Source organism: Halichoerus grypus, chromosome 7 (assembly GCF_964656455.1).
Source record: "Halichoerus grypus chromosome 7, mHalGry1.hap1.1, whole genome shotgun sequence".
Lineage (NCBI taxonomy): Eukaryota > Metazoa > Chordata > Mammalia > Carnivora > Phocidae > Halichoerus > Halichoerus grypus.
Window position 1 is genome coordinate 91,352,650 of NC_135718.1, and position 21,249 is coordinate 91,373,898.

Genomic DNA, 21,249 nt, shown 5'->3' on the forward strand with positions numbered 1-21,249 from the left:
TCTTGGACTGCTACCCCTGGGGGAAGCCAGCTGTCATGGTGTAAGGGGTACTGGGAGGTAAGCCACACAGGGAGGGACACGGGCCTGCCACGTACCATTTGAATGAGCTTGGAAGCACATTCTCCAGCCACAGTCCAAGCCTTCACATGACTGCAGGCCTGGCCAGTAGTTGACCGAAATCTCATGAGAGCCTCAAGCCAGAGGTAGCAAGCTAAGCCACACCCAGATTCCTGACCACAGAAGCCATGAAATAATAAATGTTTTTTGTTTTCAGCTGCTACATTTTATGAGAATTTGTTATGCAGCAACAGATAACACACAGACCATGCAAAATTCTTCAATTTTCTGCTTTTTTGATTATATTCTGCTGTCCCTTCCCATACATGTTTGTGTTTTCAGTTGCAACAAACCCCATTCCCAATGCTCCTGGAAATGGCACCATCTGTTGGAAGAGCTGGAGGATAGCAGAGCGCACATTTCTACGGTTCTAGCTATCAGGTTAGGATCATCCTTAGAAGTAGGGGTGGGGGCATCTGGGTGGCTCAGTCGGTGAAGCGTCTGCCTTCAGCTCAGGTCATGATCCCAGGGTTCTGGGATTGAGTCCCACATCTCACTCCCCTGCTCAGCGGGGAGCCTGCTTCTCCCTCTGCCTGCCGCTCTGCCTACTTGTGATCTCTCTCTCTCAAAAATAAATAAATAAATAAATAAAATCTTTAAAAAAAAAAAATAGAAGGAGGTGACATGTTCCCCCAAACTATCAACTCCCACCTGATCTGTCCGCGAAAGCTTTCCACTATTTCATTAGTGGTCAGAATACCCAGACGATACTTGAAGCTCATGCCCGCCATCCTCCAAACTGCTTCCTCCGTTCCACACACTGGATATCTGTCAGTTCCATAAGCAAGCAGTGCTCCTTCCTGCGCCAAGGCACTGCTCTGGGCACTGACTTCCAGCACAACACATGCACTCTTGTGACAACTGTATTATTTAACTTAACACCTGCTTTCCCACTAAACTCCAGGAGTCCATGAGGGTTAGAGCAAGATCTGTCTTGTCATCGCTGTATTTCTATTGCCTGGGAAATATTTACACAGTAGAAAGTTAATAAAAGTTGGCGAATTACCATTGTTATTATTATGAATCCTACTGGGAGAACCTCACTGTTTAGCAGGACAAGGAGAACTCTGCTACACAGGAAACACATCTGGCTCATCAGGAGCCCCTGGGTTCACATCCTCTTTCTCTCCCTGTCTCCTGCAGAGGAAGACAAGGCACCTTGTAGATTAAACCTGAATTTTCTCACTTATAAAAATTAAGGGGTGTAGCTTCTGGGTTGGTGAACACGCTGGGATATGGGAGAGCAGTATGCCTGGAGAGGGAGTGGAAAGCTCCCCCCACCCCGCCCTTCCCCCAGGCCCTGCCCTATGCATCCCTTTCATCAGGCTGTGCCTGAGTTCTATCCTTTTATAATAAAATCAGTGATCTATTAAGTAAAAATCAATCAATCAATAAAATAAAAAATAAAAATAAATTAAAAAATAAAAAGGGGTTCGAGTAGGCCATTTTCAAGATCCTTTCTGGCTTTCCAAAAGCTACATCGTTAGCCAAGATCACAGTCCTGAAATCTAGACCAACTACCTGTTCAGCATGTCCACTTGGATGTCTAAGGGATCCCAAACACCTGACCCCAAATTGCCACACTGCCCTCTGCCCTACTCTCCCCAGACTTGTTCCTTGTCTCTCTACATTCCCACCCTCTGCAGGCAGCATTATTATGCATCTGGTGCCTAAACCACACAACTGGGGCTAATCCTGGACTCTTCCACACCTCATCTATGACCCAGTCCAGTCAATTCTACCCCCTTAATAACTCTCACTCCACTTACTTCTCTCCAGCCCCACAGCTACTCCCTCAGTAAGGACCACCGGCAGCATCTCCTGCAGAGATTATTAGAAAAGCCCCTTAACCGGGGTGCCTGGGTGGCTCAGTCGTTAAGCGTCTGCCTTCGGCTCAGGTCATGATCCCAGGGTCCTGGAATCGAGCCCCACGTCGGGCTCCCTGCTCCGCGGGAAGCCTGCTTCTCCCTCTCCCACTCCCCCTGCTTGTGTTCCCTCTCTCACTGTGTCTCCCTCTGTGAAATAAATAAATAAAATCTTAAAAAAAAAAAAAAAAGAAAAGCCCCTTAACCACTTGCACTGCCTCTGATCTTGCACTATTCTAACCCTTCTCCACACTGTAGACTGAGCGATCTTTCTGAAAACTGCAACTCACATCACATCACTCCTGTTCAAACTTGCCCAGAAGGCCCAAACTGGTTATTACAAAACAATAATGCTTTATAACCTGGACCGTGTTGATCTCTCTACTCTTGTACTCTCTACTATTTCTAGTATAGAACCCTAGATGCGTTCTTCCCTTCTATTCTGCTCCAGACAAACTGAATATCAACAGTTGCTGAAATGTGGGGTGTTCCCTTCTCAGAATCCTCTGGGCTTTAGTCCGTGGTGTGCTACCTCTACCATCCTTCCTTTGCCCTCTCTCCCCATCTCCTTTCCTTAGCTAGCATGTATTTGTCCCTGTCTCAGCCTGGATGTCCGATCTCATCAACTCCTCCAGGAAGGTTCCCATAGCCCTTCTAGAACAGCATTTCCACAGCCCTGTGCTTACTTAGTATCAGCCGTGACTCCCATCCTGCTAGACTGAACTTGTTAGTCACGTGGCTCCCACACTCAAGCACAAAACTCAAAGGCAGGTTCACCAACAGTATTATCATGCCTGGCATACATACAATGCTCAATTAATGTCTGTTGACCAAGTAACCCTGTATGGTTATACAAAAGTGTAAAAAAAGTTTTTTATAAGGGGAAGAATTCTTCTGTGATATAAATTCTTCATCTAGTCTATCTTAAAATATTTTTGTGGTGGGGGTGCCTGGGTCGCTCAGTCGGTTAAGCCTCTGGACTCTTGGTTTCTGCTTAGGTCCTGATCTCAGGATCCAGGGATCAGATCCCATGTTGTACTCCCTGCTCACTGGGGAGTCTGCTTCTCTGCCTCTCTCTGCCCTCCCCCCACTCGCGTGCACTCTCTCTCTCAAATAAAAATAAATCTTTAAAAAAAATTTTTTTGTGGTGGATAGACTAATGGCCCCCCCATATTCTAATCCCCATAAATACATTACATCACAAAGGGGAATTAGGCTGCAGATGGGATTAAGGTTGTTAGTTAATTAGTTGACCTTAAAAAAAAAAAAAGGCAGATTATCCTAAATTATCTGGGTGGGCCCAGTGTAATCACAAAGGTCTTTACACATGGAGGGACCTGGCATGCAATTGTTGGCTTTGAAAATGTAGGAAAGGTGACCACAAGCTGAGAAATGCAGCCTCCAGAAGCTGGAAAGGCAAGGAAGCTGAATTTTCCCTGGAGCCTCGGGAAAAGAATGCTGACACCTCAAGACCTGTGTCAGATTCCTGACCTACAGAACTGTACAGTAATAAATTTGTGTCAGTTTTAAGCCACCAAAGTTGTGGTCATTTGTTATGGAAGCAATAGAAAACTAATACAATTTTAATATTGGGACTTTTTTAAAATAAAGCGAATTTTGGCTAAGAACCTTAAAGTCCCCTTCTGATTCTAGAATTACTTGAATCTATGTAAACCTGGAACTCTTTTATTCTATTGTTACCTACGAAACAGCTACCTTTCAGAGGAGATATGATCTGTCTTCTTTGATCAATCCCTTACTGAGAGAAGAATAAAAAGAGAGGCTACTGTTTCTGCAGGTCACTTTCCAAAGAAATTTTATTTTAAGAGGGCTGGAGCAGAGATAAGGTAAACCAGGACTTCAGAATCTTCAAAGTTTACTGTATAGTTTATAAGAGAGTTAAATTGCTCATTTACCTACCTAATGAACAGAATGGGCTACAACCCCAAAATATCAATACCAGAATCTATTATTCTTAGACGGGTTTAGCCAGGCCTTTCCATTTTTTTCTTTTAAGATTTTATTTATTTATTTGAGAGAGAGAGAGAGAGCACAAGTAGGCAGAGCGGCAGGCAGAGGGAGAGGGAGAAGCAGGCTCTCCGCTGAGCAGGGAGCCTGATGCAGGGCTTGATCCCAGGACCCTGGGATCATGACCTGAGCCGAAGGCAGACACTTCACCAACTGAGCCACCCAGGTGCCCCCACTTTCCATTTTTTAATTCAAATGCTCTTAGGTAGGTATGCATAGTCCTGTCATATCAAAGTCCTCATCAATCCCAGTATCTCAATCCTGGCCAAAATTATAGCACATATATTACTCAGCTGACTCCACTAGGCATTCAGGTTTGTGGGCCAACTCTAAAGGTTCTACTATGGTGGAAGCCAGACAGGTAAACTTCAAATCTGGCATTTGCATTATCAGTTAGTTTTATGGCATTCACAGTTATTACTTCAGACGTCAGTTAAAGTATTGATAAACGCCAGCAGGCACGTGATACCTAACATTATGCTAGGGAGGCATTGGAAATAGGTTTTTCAGAATATACCTTAGGGGAGCAAGGCAGGGACAGCTAAGCCTGAAAAGAGAGTATTAAAAAGATCTCAGGAGATAAGAAAGATAGTGACAAAAGAAGTAAGATGGACTTAAAGTCAAATTAAACCAATTTCTTAATTTCATTGAATGTTGCTCCTGGTCACGCCACTCAGAAATCATCCCATGACACACCCAAAGACTACAGGTACCATTTAGAAGCTGGGTACTTGATAAAGTGCTTTACATACAGGATCACTCATTCTAAGGACAATCTTGCAGAAGTGGTAGGATCAGTTGTCCTACAGATAAGGGAACAGGCTCAGGGAAGTAAGTTGCTTTCCTAAGGTCACATGGGTAGGAACAGGCAGAGCCAAAGTCTTTGCTCTTTTCACTGTGCAAGCCTGACTCCAGCCACAGATGTGTTTCCAAGATTTGTTTTCCTCTAGCTTTGACGCCCTCTTTGTCACCGCCGAGCTGGAGGCTGCCAGAGGAACAAGTCAGGGCATTGAATACGAGTGGCAAATCAATCTGGAAGTTCTTCCTTTCTCAATTTCCATGTGCTGCCTATCTCTGGCTTCCTGCCATTTGCTGAACTGTTCAGTTAAATGCTTAGATACGGGGTGACTGAGTAAATAACGTATGTTCTACGGCAACCATCAAACACTTAATCTGAACTTGCTTTTTACAACCACACAAAATTTATGGGTTAATGGTTGCCATGGGCTGGGGTGGGGGAGCGGACAGAGAAATGGGGAGTGACTGCTAATGGATACAGGATTTCTTTAGAGGGGGATAAAATGTTCTAGAATTAGATACTAGTGATGGTTGTATAACTATGTGAATATATTAGAACCAAGAGGTACACTTCATGAAGGTGAATTTTATAGCATGTAAGTTCCATGTGAATGAAAAGGACTATAGCTAAAATCAAAGAATCAGATATTAACAAGTGTTGGCGAAGATGTGGAAAAATTATACCCTCATACATTGCTGGTGTAGCCACTTTGGAAGATAGTTTAGCAGGTCCTCAAGAAGTTAAAGTGTCTATTTATGATGCAGCAATTCTACTCCTAGGCATACATAACCAAAAAAGGGAAAATATATGTCCACATGAAAACTTTTTTGCTAATGTTCATAGGAGCATTATTCAGCATAGCCAAAAAGTAGAAACAGTCCAAATGCCCATCAGCGGACAAATAGATATGAAATGTGGTATATTCATTGCAGTGGAATACTAATGGATAATAAAAGGAAAAAAGTATTGATATGTGCGGGTGCAATGTGGATGAATTTTAAAAACATTACACTAAGTGAAGGAGCCGGTCATAAAAGACCATATATTGTACAATTCCATTTATATGAAATGTCCTGAGGAGACAAATTTATAAAGAAAGAAAGTAGATTAGTGGTTGCCTAGGGCTGGGATAAATGGGACGTGACTTCGCTAATAGGTATGGGTTTCTTTGTGTGATGAATGATGAAAATTGACGGTGGTTATGGTTGTCAGCTTTGGGAATATACTAAAAATCAGTGAATTGTACACATTAAGTAGGTGAAGCGTATGGTATGTGAATATCTCAATAAAGCTGTTAAAAAATTTGGGGGGGGAAAGAAGGGCTGAGGGAGAGGGTGAGGGAGAATCTCCAGCAGGCTTCACGCCCAGTGCGGAGCCCAACACAGGGCTCGATCTCAAGACCCTGAGATCACGACCTGAGCCGAAATCAAGGGTCAGATGCTTAACTGACTGAGCCACCCAGGAGCCCCAAGCTGTTAAAAACGTATCAGCTAATTTTCATTCCTTTTTAGGATATTAAAGTTATGCTAGACTCAACTATAGTAAAAACTTGATGTAATGCAGCTTGAAACCTGCTTAGTTGACTACATTACAGGGATTCAACTCTCTAAAGGAAACAAAGTCTCATGATATAATGACAACTGGACTTTTGTGAGGCTGAGTTTAAGGTTAAACTTGTAAATAATGACATGTCTCCTAATATTGCTCTACTTCTTTTTCCGGCACTAGCTTTTAGATATACAAAAAATTATTACAAAAAAACAAAAAAGAAAGAAAAAATTATTACAAATTAAACTACATAAAGAGGCATAAGAGTAAATAAATTCACCTTAATATATTTCTTTTATTTATTTATTTATTTTTTTAAAAGATTTATTTATTTATTTGAGAGAGCGAGAATGAGAGAGAGAGAGAGTACATGAGAGGGGGGAGGGTTAGAGGGAGAAGCAGGCTCCTCGCCGAGCAGGGAGCCTGATGCGGGACTCGATCCAGGGACTCCAGGATCATGACCTGAGCCGAAGGCAGTCGCTTAACCAACTGAGCCACCCAGGCGCCCCAATATATTTCTTTTAAAAAGTGTTGCGAGAGCACCTATCTATAAAAAAAATTTTATTTCTGGTCTGGAATTGAATATCATGTTTTATATATCATTTTGCATTTGAAAGGCTGTTCTGTTATTAGAAAAGTACCCATCTGTAAAATTTTGAAACTTCATTTACTTAGGATCTTAGAATTTCACAGTAATGGAAGAACTACCATGCCCATGTCTAGACACCTATGCATGGACTCTCTGCATTGATTGTTCTGACCTAGTGAATGAATTTGGGAGCGACAGGACAGAGACATCTTTAGGCAGCTTTACTCCAGCTAAAGATGATGATGCTGAACTGTGGCACTGGAGATGGAGAGAAACAGACTAACCAGAGAGATCTCAGGGAGATTCGATCACTTGGACCTGGTGATGGGGTGTGTACTGAGAGAGGATAGGCTTCAGTGAACTCTCAGGGAACAGTGAGAAGAGCTCCCAGGCCATCCTAAAGCTTCCCATTCCAGGTCCTTCCAGGTCTAGAAAGAAGTAATTCTGCCCTCCTGGGACTCCTTCCACCCAGCTTAAAATTCTTCTGCCCACCCACACTTATGTTCTTTTAATTTAACAACAAAACTCAAAGTACAAATAAAAATGTACCTCTTACATTAAAAAAAAAAACAAAAACTATATAGATACAGAGGTGAATCACCAAACTTTAACCAAGTTTAGACCATACCATCTCTGCTCAGGAATCTAAGGAATTCATAGCTCAGAAAGGAATTTTATAGATATATTTGGATGAACATCATTATTATACAGTTGAGAAAACTAAAGTACAGAATGGTTAAGTCTCACCAAGTGACCAAAACCAGAAGTAAGATTTGAATGTAGGTTCTGCAACTCCTAATTCAGTTTTCTTACACTTTTAAACTCATTTTATTTAAGATATATAATATACAATATATAAGATATATAATAGAATTTTAAAGCTAATCTATATAAAGACTATCCCTGAGTTTTATAAATCATATATTTCAAATGCATTAGGGGACAGTAATTCTACACATATCTGCTCACTGGATAATAAATACCGAATAACTTTAAATAATATAATCACACCTAGGGAAAATGAAATAAGGTCATGGAAAGAAGGAATAAAAGGAGCTATGATTGACCCATTTCATATGCAACTAGGTCTCAGTTCCTAAAAACATCAAAAGAACATATTAGAGAGGCACAAATTGCTCTTGAATTACAGTCATTAGATAAATCAATTTATATACAAATAGCACTACATACATCATCTGTTTATCTTAGATCTTTTAAGAAAAGGCTCTCACATCTCTTTGCAAAATTAATTTTAATTTTCTTTAAGCAAACTAAGGAAAAGCAAAGATGAAGGGATCAGTTAAATGGAAAGCCTAATTATGAGCTACATTAAAAAGTTAACAAATCACTTTATTGAATAAAGAAGGATAAATCTGTATGAACTGGAAAGTTTCATCTTTTACTCCAAATTAACAAAATAAATAAAAAAACAGGATATGGAGAGATCAACTATATTTCTAAGCAGCCAAAGAAGCAGAAGATGAGGAGACACTCCCCTTAGTTCTCTTGAGCCTCATGCAAAGACTGCTGGCTTAGGTAAGGTGGTGTTACACTACAGAGTCCCAGCCTCGGACGTGTCAGAACTCTCCAGTCCCACATGTTCCTGATGGAAAATAACCAGAGGCTGCCTCTTCCTAAGGGTGCCCTGTGTGATTCAGGAAAAAAAGTCCATAGCTCCAAACTTTAACTGCCAAACTATATACCAAATGAGAAATACCCCGGGGGGGTGCGGGGAGGAAAAGAAAAAGAAGAAAGAAATACTCTGAATTACTTTGTAACCAAAGTGATATAGACAATGAAAGCTAGATGTCTTATTCAACATTGATATAAAATGTATATCAATATATGTTAACACATATTATCCACTTACTAAGTGAGTTGGAAAGATCCTGTAAAAGAATTTACTGGGACCGGGCGCCTGGGTGGCTCAGTCATTAAGTGTCTGCCTTCGGCTCAGGTCATGATCCCAGGGTCCTCGGATCGAGTCCCACATCAGGCTCCCTGCTCGGCAGGAAGCCTGCTTCTCCCTCTCCTACTCTCCCTGCTGTGTTCCTGCTCTCGCTCTCTCCCTCTCTGTCAAATAAATAAATAAAATCTTTAAAAAAAAAAAAAAGAATTTAAAACTGGACCAGCACCTCACTCTCTCGCTCAAAAAAAAAAAAAAAAAAAAGGTCGTGAGATCGAGCCCTGCACTGGGCTCCACACTGAGCGTGGAGTCTGCTTGAGATTCTCTCTCACCCTCTTCCTCTGCCCTTCCCCCTGCTCTCACTCTCTTTCTCAAATAAAAAATAAAATAAAATAAAAACTATACCAGCACAAAAACTCACAGATGAGAGATCAAAGCCACAGTGATGACAGAATGAAATTTTTAGGGCTGATACTGGTAGAAAATGGTCTAATTTATGAAGGAAGACTATATATATTTAAAAGATCTCGTGTGAAAACATGTACAAATAACTTCAATTTCAGCACATTTATTATAGCAAATTACTGGGAATCACCATAAAGAAGTAGCTGAATAAATCATGCACACCCATGCGAGCAAACACTGTGGAAAGATGTCATGCACGTCACACGCCACACAGTTGGATCTCCATGTGCTGCTGGAGAAGTAGCTACAGAGTATAACAAGAGAAGTAAAGCAAGATGCAGGACAGTACAGAGTATGGGATGAGAAGATAGTTTATTTTAGGTAAAGAATAGTATAAAAAATAATTTTTAAAAATACCTTGTGGTATCTTCTTAGTTGTGCCTCTTTTGGCTCTCGGGCTTCTTTTTCCAGGTATGTTTTTGTCCTTTCCCATGAGGGCCTGCCCATCCTTGGGGCTTTCACAAGAAGTGTTTTCCGAGCTCTCGCACACGGCCACCTCACTGCTGGGTGGGCAGTTTTCGTTATTGTTGAGACTGTCCTGGGCAAGCACATCAGGCTGGCCCATGGCGCTGGCACCACTGCTGAGACACTCGTACCCGTCCCCATCCAGCTGATTTTCATTTTCATCCGAGGCAGAAGGCAAGCGTGTCCCTATGCTTCCCACGCCGTCACCGGGATGACACCCATCTTGTGACTCTATCTGCAGATTATCTGTAGGAGTTCTGCTGTCATCCATCAGAACATCTTTTGTGGAACCATTTAAGTTTCAATCAAGTCCGTCCATGTCTACAAAGACAAAAAGAAAAAAGCTACTTTACCTCTGGATTTGCAGCGATCTTTGAATTTCCTTTTCTCTTGGGTTGTCTTACTGTAAGTAGGGAAAGGACGGAAATGACAGAGGTTCATTCCTTCTACTTCTTCCCCACTCACAACCCCACCCAACCTCACTGGGGTCTGGCTTGAATATAACGGTTCTCAACCCTGGCTGTGTGTTTCTTACCTGGAGAGCTTGTCCAGCATGGAGCCCTGGGACTCATATGTTTTTTTAAGTTCTCTAAGTTATTTTACTGTGTACCATGGGACCACGGCCTTAATGAAAGAAATTACTGCTAAAATCAATTGCTCGTTATCGCTGGACACTTACCAGACAAATGAAAGTTGTGTAAGTCCTTTGGCTGAACAGCAGAAATATTTGCAAACACATTTACAGATATTTTAAAAATAAATGGAAAAAAAGGTATGTGGAAAATTCAGATAGTATATGGTAATACTCTATTCTCATTACATCACTTACTTCTTAAAAAGACGCCCTGGAAAGTACGTTAGAATTGTCAGCAAATTCCTTTTATACAATTAAAAGAAAAAAAAGAGGGGCATTATTAACTCTAGACTACTTTAGACTTAGAAAATCTAAATCTGATCCAAGGATCCTTCTAACATTGTAAAGATACAGAAAATAGATTCTAAGTCTTTTACTAGACATGTTTTGTCCCCCCTTATCATCCAAAAGTATATTACATTTTAAGGAAAATGATGCCAGCAAGACTCTGAAATTTTTTGCTTGCCAATCATTATTTTGGGTTTGAATCAAATATAATATTCCAGCAATCTAAGAAAAATTTTAGTGACTTTCTAAATTCTTTAATATAAATGCTTATTTGGTGTTTAGAAACATGTAAATAAAGTACAATTCTTTTAAAACATGAAAATGAAGTACAAAATAAGACATTAGCCCTGCACTGACTGTATCATATGTTTTCAACATATTTTGCAACTGGAATATTTTATTTGATTCAGAATACAAGTACTGGTTGGCAAACATAAAAATATCTAAATCTGGATGGTATCATTTTCCTTATACCACATATCTATATTAACTTAGGTTTAGCCCTAAAATAAATTCTAAATAGAGTATAATTTTTAATTTAAAAACAGTTATTATTTTAATGAACTGTCTTTTAGATTACTATCATGAAAGAACCCAAGCTCGAATGACTTATAAAATGTATGTGGCTAAAACAAAGATCAATAGAACAGAATAGGGAGCCCAGAAATAAACCCACAATGATATGGTCAATTGATCTATGACAAAGGAGGCAAGAATATACAATGGGGAAAAGGCAAGCTCTTCAATAAACGGTGGGGAAAACTGAACAGTCACATGTTAAAGAAGGAAAACTGCACAACTTTCTCACACCAAATATACACAAAAATAAACTCTAAATGGATTAAAAAGACCTAAATGTGAGACCTGAAGGCATAAAACTCCTAGAAGAAAACACAGCCAGTATAACTCTTGGACATTGGCCTTAGCATCACCTTTCTAGATATATCTCCACAGACGAGCGAAACAAAAGCAAAATAAACTGTTGGAACTACATCAAAATAAAAAGCTTTTGCAAGTGAAGGAAACCAACAAAATAACATGGCAACCTACAGAATGGGAGAGGATATCTGCAAACGCCATATCCAATAAGGGATTAGTATCCAAAATATATAAAGAACTTACACAACTCAAGACCAAAAAGCCAAATAATCTGATTTAAAAATGGGCAGAGTACCTGAATAGATATTCTGCCAAAAACAAAACTAAACAAAAACAAAAAACACACAGATGGCCAACAAAACATGAAAGGATGCTCAGTATCACTCATCAAGAGGGAAATGCAAATCAAAACCACAATGAGGTATCACTTCACACCAGTCAGAATGGCTAGGATCAGAAAGACAAGATATAACAAGTGTTGGCAAGAATGTGGAGAAAAGGGGAACCCTTGTGCACTCTTGGTAGGAATGCAAACTGGTGCAGCCAGTCTGGAAAACAGTATGGAGGTTCCTCAAGACATTAAAAATAGAAATACCAGATGATGTAGCAATTCCACTCCTAGGTATTTACCCAAAGAAAACAAAAACACTAATTTGAAAAGATATACACTGCCAATATCACAGCATTGTTTACAATAGCCAAGTATGGAAGCAACCTAAGTATATCCATTGATTGATGAATGGATAAAGAATATGTGGTATATATACACAATGTAATAATACTCGGCCACAAAAAAGAATGAAATCTTGCCATCTGCGACAACATGGATGGACCTAGAAGATATTATGCTAAGTACGATGAATCCGATTAAGACCAATATATGATATGATTTGACTTATATGTGGAGTCTACAAACCAAACCAACCAACCAACCAACCAACCCACAACAACAAAAAAACAGAATCATAAATACAGAGAACAAATTGTTGGTTGCCAGAAGGGAGGGCTTGGGGGTAGGGGTGAAAATGGTGCAGGTGATTAAGAGGTGCAAACTTTCAGTTATAAATAAGTGACAGGGATGAAAAATGCAGCATAGGGAATATAGTGAATAATACTGTAATAACCTTGTGGTGACAGATAGTAATTATACTTACCATGGTGAGCCCAGCAATAATATATAGAACTGTAGACCATTATGTTGTATACCTGAAGATAATGTAACATTTTACATCAACTAAACTTCAATAAATCAATAACCAAGTAAATAAATAAAGTGCATGTAGCTAATATGGTGGAAACTACCCAAATGTCCACTGACGGATGAGTAGTTAAACAAGGTGCAGTATATTCATGCCAGGGAATATTACCTAGCCATAGGAAGGAATGAAGTTCTGATACATGGAAAAATATGGATGCACCTTGGGCAACCCTCTTGGGTCCCCTCCCTCCTTGGGAGCTTTGTACTATCACTTTGCTATCGCTCAATAAACTTTGCTAAAAAAAAGAAAAAGAGGGGCGCCTGGGTGGCTCAGTCGGTTAAGCATCTGCCTTCGGCTCAGGTCATGATCCTGGAGTCCTGGGATCAAGCCCTGCATCAGGCTCCCTGCTCCACGGGAAGCCTGCTTCTTCTTCTCCCACTCCCCCTGCTTGTGTTCCCTCTCTCGCTGCCTCTCTCTCTGTCAAATAAATAAATAAAATCTTAAAAAAAAAAAGAAAATAAAAAAGAAAAAGAAAATATGGATGAACCTTGACAGCATTATACTAAGTGAAGTTAGCCTGTATGATTCCACTTGCATGAAATTTCTACAACAGGCAGATTCGTGGAGACAGAAAACAGACTAGAGGGGCAGTGGGCAGGAGAGACAAGGGAGTTCTGTGTGATGGTTGCATAGTTTTGCTCAGGGTGACAGAAAAGGTTTGGAAATGCAGTGGTGATGGGTACGCAGAGCCCTGGTGTCACTAACGCCACCGCATCCTAGAGTGAAAACCAGTTAAAATGGCACATGGTACGTATACTTGATCACAGCAATGAAAAGAAATTCAGGCAGCTATGCAGGGAAAATGTCAGTCCTTAAAACTAGGAACAGCCTCGGCGGTCTTCTAAATAATCAAGTTATGTATTTTTTTAAGATTTTATTTATTTGAGAGAGACAGAGAGCACGAGCAGGGGGAGGGGCAAAGGGAGAGGGAGAAGTAGACTCCCCCATGGGGTTCGACGTGGGGCTTGATCCCAGGACCCTGGGATCGTGACCTGAGCCGAAGTCAGACACTTAACGACTGAGCCACCCAGACGACCCTAATCAAGGTATATTCTGACATGTATCTGAAAGCACAAAGGTTTCAGTGTACCTGAGAGACACACAGGCCACATGCCAAGGAGGATGTAGGAAGCAGAGAGCCCCAAACAATTACACTTATCTCTTGTTGAGTCTCCATCACGTATTAGGAACTGTGATGGGCACTTCACATACCTTATATCTAATCCTCCAAGCAAGCCCTACATGGGAGTTACCACACTGTGTTTCAGATGAACAATCTCAGGCTTGGAGAGGCAAACATAACTTGTTTAAGCTCATCTTCCTGGAAGGAAGTGGAACTGGATCTGAAACCAGGCCCCTCTCCTTTGAATCCTGGGCAGTACAGCAGAGAGGCTGAGAAGCCCGGCTGACCGAGGCTCGGATTCTGGTGCCGCCATCTAACAAACTGTGTGCAACCCTAGGGCAAGCTGCCTAGCATCTCCAAGCTTCAATTTTCTCATTTGTAAGTGGAGAACTATTGTACCCACCTTGAAGAGTCATTTGTGAGGCTCAGACAACGTGGCAGGTAACGCACTCGGCAGAGTGCTTGGCCTACAATGAATGTTCAGTAAATGTCAGCCACCATTTACTTCCTAAGAAACCTCACCAGTTGGCATTAAACATTAATAGGTTTATTTAAGTGGGTCCAGAGCCTAAACTGCAATCTCAGAAACTGAGCATTTCCAGACTTCCCAGAAATGTTAGGTTCTTGATGATAAACTAATGCTAACCAGCATCGTTTGAAAATGCTGAAATTTAATTTATGATGGGGATATCTCATTTGATTACTAGAATGGTTAAGCATCTGTTTTGTGCATCCTGTTTCAGATGATTAAGATATCTAGAAATTAATGATTAAGGCTTCTTGGTGAGTATAAAATCACAAATCGCATTCTGCAGCTTTGTTGAGTGTCATGTACCAGGTCCTGTGTTAGACTTTACAGACCAAAGCTCTTATTGAATTTTCATAATTATCCTAGGCTGATAGGTAATTTTTAGTCCCATTATGCTAACGAAGAAAACAAGTTTCCTATCTCACCAAGAGTCATTCAGCTAGTAAGTTTCTAAACTTACTTCTATGTCTTTTATTTTTATTTTATTTTTAGGGTTTTATTTATTTATTTGAGAGAGAGAGAGAGCACAAGCAGAGGGAGAGGCAGAGGGAGAGGGAGAAGCAGACTCCCTGCTGAGCAAGGAGCTCGATGTGGGGCTCGATCCCAGGACCCTGGGCTCATGACCCGAGCCAAAGGCAGACACTTCACCGACTGAGCCACCCAGGTGCCCCCTTACTTCCATTTCTAAATGAATATGGACCAGCTATGATTCTGAGGCCATACTCTTCATCATTATGCTCTATGGACAATGCAGAGAAAGTACTGAAAGAGTACTTCACTCCAGCTGTGGTACACCTCAATGAAGAAACTCCACCTACAGCAGAGGACACATGTCTAACGACCAAGAAGTTCAAATTCCTGGAAGTACTTCTCTCTTTTCCTGGGAATTGCTGGATCCACACCAAATACCATTTCCTACATGGTCCACCTTCAGTTGAGAACTCTTTTGGGCCTCAAGACATTTTGCCTCTTACCATCTTGTGATGATGGCATAATTTAATTCTCAAAAGGTACTTTCTGACACTAACTCTTACTCTAACACTAAGTTTTTCCAAGGTGTGAATGTCCTAAAATTATTCTTACAGGATACCTACCAATTAGTCAAGGCCTGGCTCCAAAGCCATTCCGGTATGCCTCCATGAGGTCTCCATTCCAAAGACCCAGGCGTTATGTACCGCTCGTTAGCACTCTGTACCACACACGGTCCTTCCCAAATACTGCTCTGCACTGTGTATTTCTGCATATGTGTCCTATTAGATGTAAGCCACTTGAATACCCATAACCCAGCCACAGAGAATTTTTATTCTTCACAATATCTAGCCCCGGGCCTTGTACTTAGGAGGTACAATGCATAGCACTGACTCGGGCATATTTTGCCTTTTAAAAGCATGGCAGTGAGTGCTGCTCAAGTTTCCAGCCTCCTGTGTGAAAACAGCTTTCCAAATATATACACTGTGCAAAAGTTATTTGACAAGTTGACTCTGTACAGCTGAGAATTTCAAGCAAACATATCCAAGTCAGGCTTAGACAAAACTTGAAAAACCACAAAGCTTTGTGGAAGAAGCTTTAAATAAACCAACAATTTAGAGTAACAGACTAACAAAAAGAAATCGATGTTTTGTCAAAAACATTCTCGATCCCAGGTATAATTTGAATTCATCTTTTGAAACATCTTAATGGATATCTGCTGAGATTAAACATTAGGTGTCACTCAAACAACTTAATCTACAGGGATGGTTAAATAGGTATTACTCAATTATTTTATTAAAATCCTTTAAGGAGGGGCGCCTGGGTGGCTCAGTTGGTTAAGCATCGGACCCTTGATTTCGGCTCAGGTCTTGATCTCAGGGTCTCATTTGTTGGGCTTGCACCAGGCATGAAGCCTGCTTAAGATTCTCTCTCCCTCTCCTTCTGTCCCTCCTCCCTGCTCAAAAAAAAAAAAAAATCCTTTAAGGAGATTCTGAGTGACATTTTTCTATAATCCATACAAATTGGGCTTAAATACATACTTTCACTTAAAAAAAAAAAAAGTAATCCCTTGAACTCACCACCCTGAGATCAAGAGTCTCACGCTCCACTGACTGAGCCAGTCAGCCTCTCCCATACTTTCACTTTTGAAAGAAGCCAAGATTCTTTTTTTTTTTTTTTTTTTTTAAAGATTTTATTTATTTGACAGAGAGAGACACAGCGAGAGAGGGATCACAAGCAGGGGGAGTGGGAGAGGGAGAAGCAGGCTCCCCGCGGAGCAGGGAGCCCAATGCGGGGCTCGATCCCAGGACCCTGGGATCATGACCTGAGCCGAAGGCAGACACTTAACGACTGAGCCACCCAGGCGCCCAGAAGCCAAGATTCTTAAGAATTAAGATGTAATCCCAAGTTGAAATTTGATGGCTTCGTAGTCAAACCAAAATTTAAAGGAAGACAGTTACCAAACCAGTAAGGTATTCTATTAATCCCAAATTCAAATTTGGCTACTCTTAGTCTGCTCAGGATTGAGGAAGAAAGTCACCATCCCCATATTTTGTGTTTATTATGGAGATTACATATCTCACTTCACATTTTACCATTTTACTCGCTACATATATTTCAATACACTTCTATCTCATTGCTAAATCAAGATTTTCTGTAATTAATGCTTCGTTTAGACATGTGTACCTGTAGGCAATATTCAGTATATCAGCAATCAAAAGAATGGCTCAGAAGAATGATTCTCAGAACTTTTGCAACCCAGAATAAGAAATTCATTTTTCACTGAGATCCTGTACACACAAAATACGTATATATAACTGAAACAAAGGTTTCTTGAAACTAAACACATTCTGATGCATTCTCCATTCTATCCAATACTATTTTGTATTTTTAAGAATGGTAATCAAGATCCACTAGGCTGATTTCATGCCCTGCTAATGAGCAATATGTTACAAGGTGGTTTCTAGGAATTAATAGTACCTCAACCTGAAGACAACCATCCAAGGACCAGACTAAATTGTGATTATCTCCAAATTGTTTTCTTTTCTTTTTTTTTTAAAGATTTTATTTATTTATTTGACAGAGAGAGAGACAGCGAGAGAGGGAATACAAGCAGGGGGAGTGGGAGAGGAAGAATTAGGCCTCCCCTGGAGCAGGGAGCTCAGTGCAGGGCTCGATACCAGGACCCCGGGATCACGACCCGAGCCAAAGGCAGACACTTAACGACTGAGCCACCCAGGCGCCCCTCTCCAAATTGTTTTCTGAAAATGATACCAATCATATGAAACTCAGACATCGACTTCATTAAAATGTTGTCCCTATAATTTCAATATCATAATTTTTGCTAATTTATATCATTCTCCTCACCTTAAAATTTAACTACAATATTGAGCTTGACCCAGGGTCCCTTGGCTGACATCTTCAGCTGTGAACTATATTCTATCCCTATGTTTTCCAATGTGGTAGTCACTAATGGCTACTGAGTACTTTAAATATGCACAGTGAGACTGAGGAACTGAATTTTTACTTTTATTTAGTTTTAATTAATTTAATTTTTATTTATTTTAATTAATTTAAATTTAAAAACATGTATCAAGGGGTGCCTAGGTGGCTCAGTCAGTTAAGCCTCTGTCTCTGGCTTGGGTAAGGATCTCAGGGTCCTGGGATCAAGCCCTACGTTGGGCTCCCTGCTCAGTGGGGAGCCTTCTTCTCCCTCTCCCTCGCCTGCTGTTCCCCCTGCTTGTGTGCATGCTATCTCTCTCTCTCTCTGTCAAATAAAGAAATAAAATATTTTAAAAATAAAAATAAATAAATAAAAACAAAAAGAGGTATTGATTCAGTTATTGAAAAACTTATGTATGTTTGGAACAAACCGGGTCCGTGAATCTGCTTTCTCACCTGTAAATTTTAGAAAGTCTAAATATAGATCAAGCATTTCCAATTAAAAAATGTGTTCAAATTGAGATGTAGTGTATTTGTAAAGTAAATACCATATTTCAAAGACTTCCTTATGAAGACAAAGAATGTAAAATAGCTCAATGATACTTTTAAATATTGATTATATGTTGAAATAATATTTAGATCTACTGGGTTAAGTGAACTCTATGATTAATTTCACTTTTAAAAAGCCTTTTTAGGGGCGCCTGGGTGGCTCACTCGGTTGAGCATCTGCCTTCAGCTCAGGTTATGATCTTGGGGTCCTGTGACTGGGCTCTGCATCAGGCTCCCTGCTTGGCAGGGAGTCTGCTTCTCCCTCTCCCTCTGCAGCTCCCCCTGCTTGTGCTCCCTCTCTCTCTCAAATAAATAAATCTTAAATAAATAAATAAAATCTTAAAAAAATAATAATAAAATAAAAAGCCATTTTAATGTGGTGACTAAGGAACAAAATTCTATATATGGTTCACATGATATTTTTACTGGACATGGTTGTTCTCCATGGCATTGTCTTGACAGTGCCACAGTAGCTGAATACTCATGAAAGAAACTGAGGAAGACACAAAGAAACGGAAAAACGTTTCATGCTCATGGACTGGAATTACAAATACTGTGAAAACGTCTATGCTACCTAGAGCAATCTACACATTCAATGCAATCCCTATCAAAATACCATCCACTTTTTTCAAAGAAATGGAACAAATAATCCTAAAATTTGTATGGAACCAGAAAAGACCCCGAATAGCCAGAGGAATGTTGAAAAAGAAAAGCAAAGCTGGTGACATCACAATTCCGGACTTCCAGCTCTATTACAAAGCTGTCATCATCAAGACAGTATGGTACTGGCACAAAAACAGACACATAGATCAATGGAATCAATAGAGAGCCCAGAAATGGGCCCTAAACTCTGTGGTCAACTAATCTTCGACAAAGCAGGGAAGAATGTCCAACGGAAAAAAGACAGTCTCTTGAACAAATGGTGTTGGTAAAATTGGACAGCCACATCCAGAAGAATGAAACTGGACCATTTCCTTACACCACACACAAAAATAGACTCAAAATGGTTGAAAGACCTAAATGTGAGACAGGAGTCCATCAAAATCCTAAAGGAGATCACAGGCCCCAACGTCTTCGACCTCAGCCGCAGCAACTTCTTCCTAGAAACATCACCAAAGGCAAGGGAAGCAAGGGCAAAAATGAACTGTTGGGACTTCATCAAGATAAAAAGCTTTTGCACAGCAAAGGAAACAATCAACAAAACCAAAAGACAACCCACAGAATGGGAGAAGGTATTTGCAAATGATGTATCAGATAAAGGGCTAGTATCCAAAATCTATAAAGAACTTATCAAACTCAACACCCAAAGAACAAATAATCCAATCAAGAAATGGGCAGAAGACATGAACAGACATTTCTGCAAAGAAGACATCCAAATGGCCAACAGACACATGAAGAAGTGTTCAACGTCACTCGGCATCACGGAAATCCAAATCCAAACCTCAATAAGATACCACCTCACACCAGTCAGAATGGCTAAAATTAACACGTCAGGAAACGACAGATGTTGGCAGGGATGTGGAGAAAGGGGAACCCTCCTACACTGTTGGTGTGAATGCAAGCTGGTGCAGCCACTCTGGAAAACAGTATGGAGGTTCCTCAAAAAGTTGAAAATGGAGCTATCCCACAGCCCAGCAATTGCCCTACTGGGTATTTATCCCAAAGATACAAATGTAGTGATTTGAAGGGGCATGTGCACCCCAATGTTTATAGCAGCAACGTCCACAATAGCCAAACTATGGAAAGAGCCAAGATGTCCATCCACAGATGAATGGATAAAGAAGACGTGGTATATATATACAATGGAATATTATGCAGCCATCAAAAAAATGAGATCTTGCCATTTGCAACGACGTGGATGGAACTAGAGGGTATTATGCTGAACGAAATAAGTCAATTAGAGAAAGGCAAGTATCATATGATCTCACTGATATGACAAATCTGAGAAACAAGACAGAGAATCACAGGGGAAGGGAGGGAAAAATGAAACAAGACGAAACTGGAGAGGGAGACAAACCATAAGAGACTCTTAATCTCAGGAAACAAACCGAGGGTTGCTGGAGTGGAGGGGGGTGGGAGGGATGGGGTGGCTGGATGATGGATATTGGGGAGGGTATGTGCTATGGTGAGCACTGTGAACTGTGTAAGACTGATGAATCACAGACCTGTACCCCTAAAACAAAGAATACATTAAATGTTCATTAAAAAAAATACTGGGGGAAAAAAAGCAATACCTTTGTTGTTGCTATTGTAAAAAAAATAAAATAAAATAAGTATTGTTAAAATGTTCAAGGACTTAGGGGCGCCTGGGTGGCTCAGTCGTTAAGTGTCTGCCTTCGGCTCAGGTCATGATCCCAGGGTCCTGGGATCAAGTCCCACATCAGGCTCCCTGCTCAGCGGGAAGCCTGCTTCTCCCTCTCCCGCTTCCCCTGCTTGTGTTCCCTCTCTCGCGGTGTCTCTCTCTGTCAAATAAATAAAATCTTTAAAAAAAAAAATGTTCAAGGACTTAAATGGGAAAGAGAAAATTTCAGAAGAGAACTAGAATTGTAGGCAAAAGCAAATATAGTAATATAGTAGGCAAAAGCAAATAGTTTAATTTGCCTTAAGAAGCAAAGTGATCACAAACAAATCACTAGATTTGATTTTTTAAAAATTAAATATTCTTAGATACTATATCAGATATTCTAGATCTTAGAAATACAATAACTGAAATTATTCCAGGTATGAACTCAAGGGCATTTTGAGCCTTTAATCTTTATTAATTTCTAAAAGACTTCAGAATGAAAAAAGTGTGT

The 21,249-nt window shown here is 40.4% G+C and overlaps 1 protein-coding gene across 2 annotated transcripts in view; it reads right to left on the reverse strand.

The window, feature by feature from the left end:
• CNST (consortin, connexin sorting protein) overlaps positions 1-21,249 on the reverse strand; it is a 112,843-nt gene that overhangs the window by 59,730 nt on the left and 31,864 nt on the right. For both annotated transcript variants that reach the window (XM_036110980.2, XM_036110981.2), the window contains one exon: positions 9,675-10,103. In XM_036110980.2, the coding sequence (XP_035966873.1) occupies positions 9,675-10,053 (379 nt within the window). In that variant the 5' untranslated portion in view covers positions 10,054-10,103. The remainder of the gene's footprint in view (positions 1-9,674; positions 10,104-21,249) is intronic.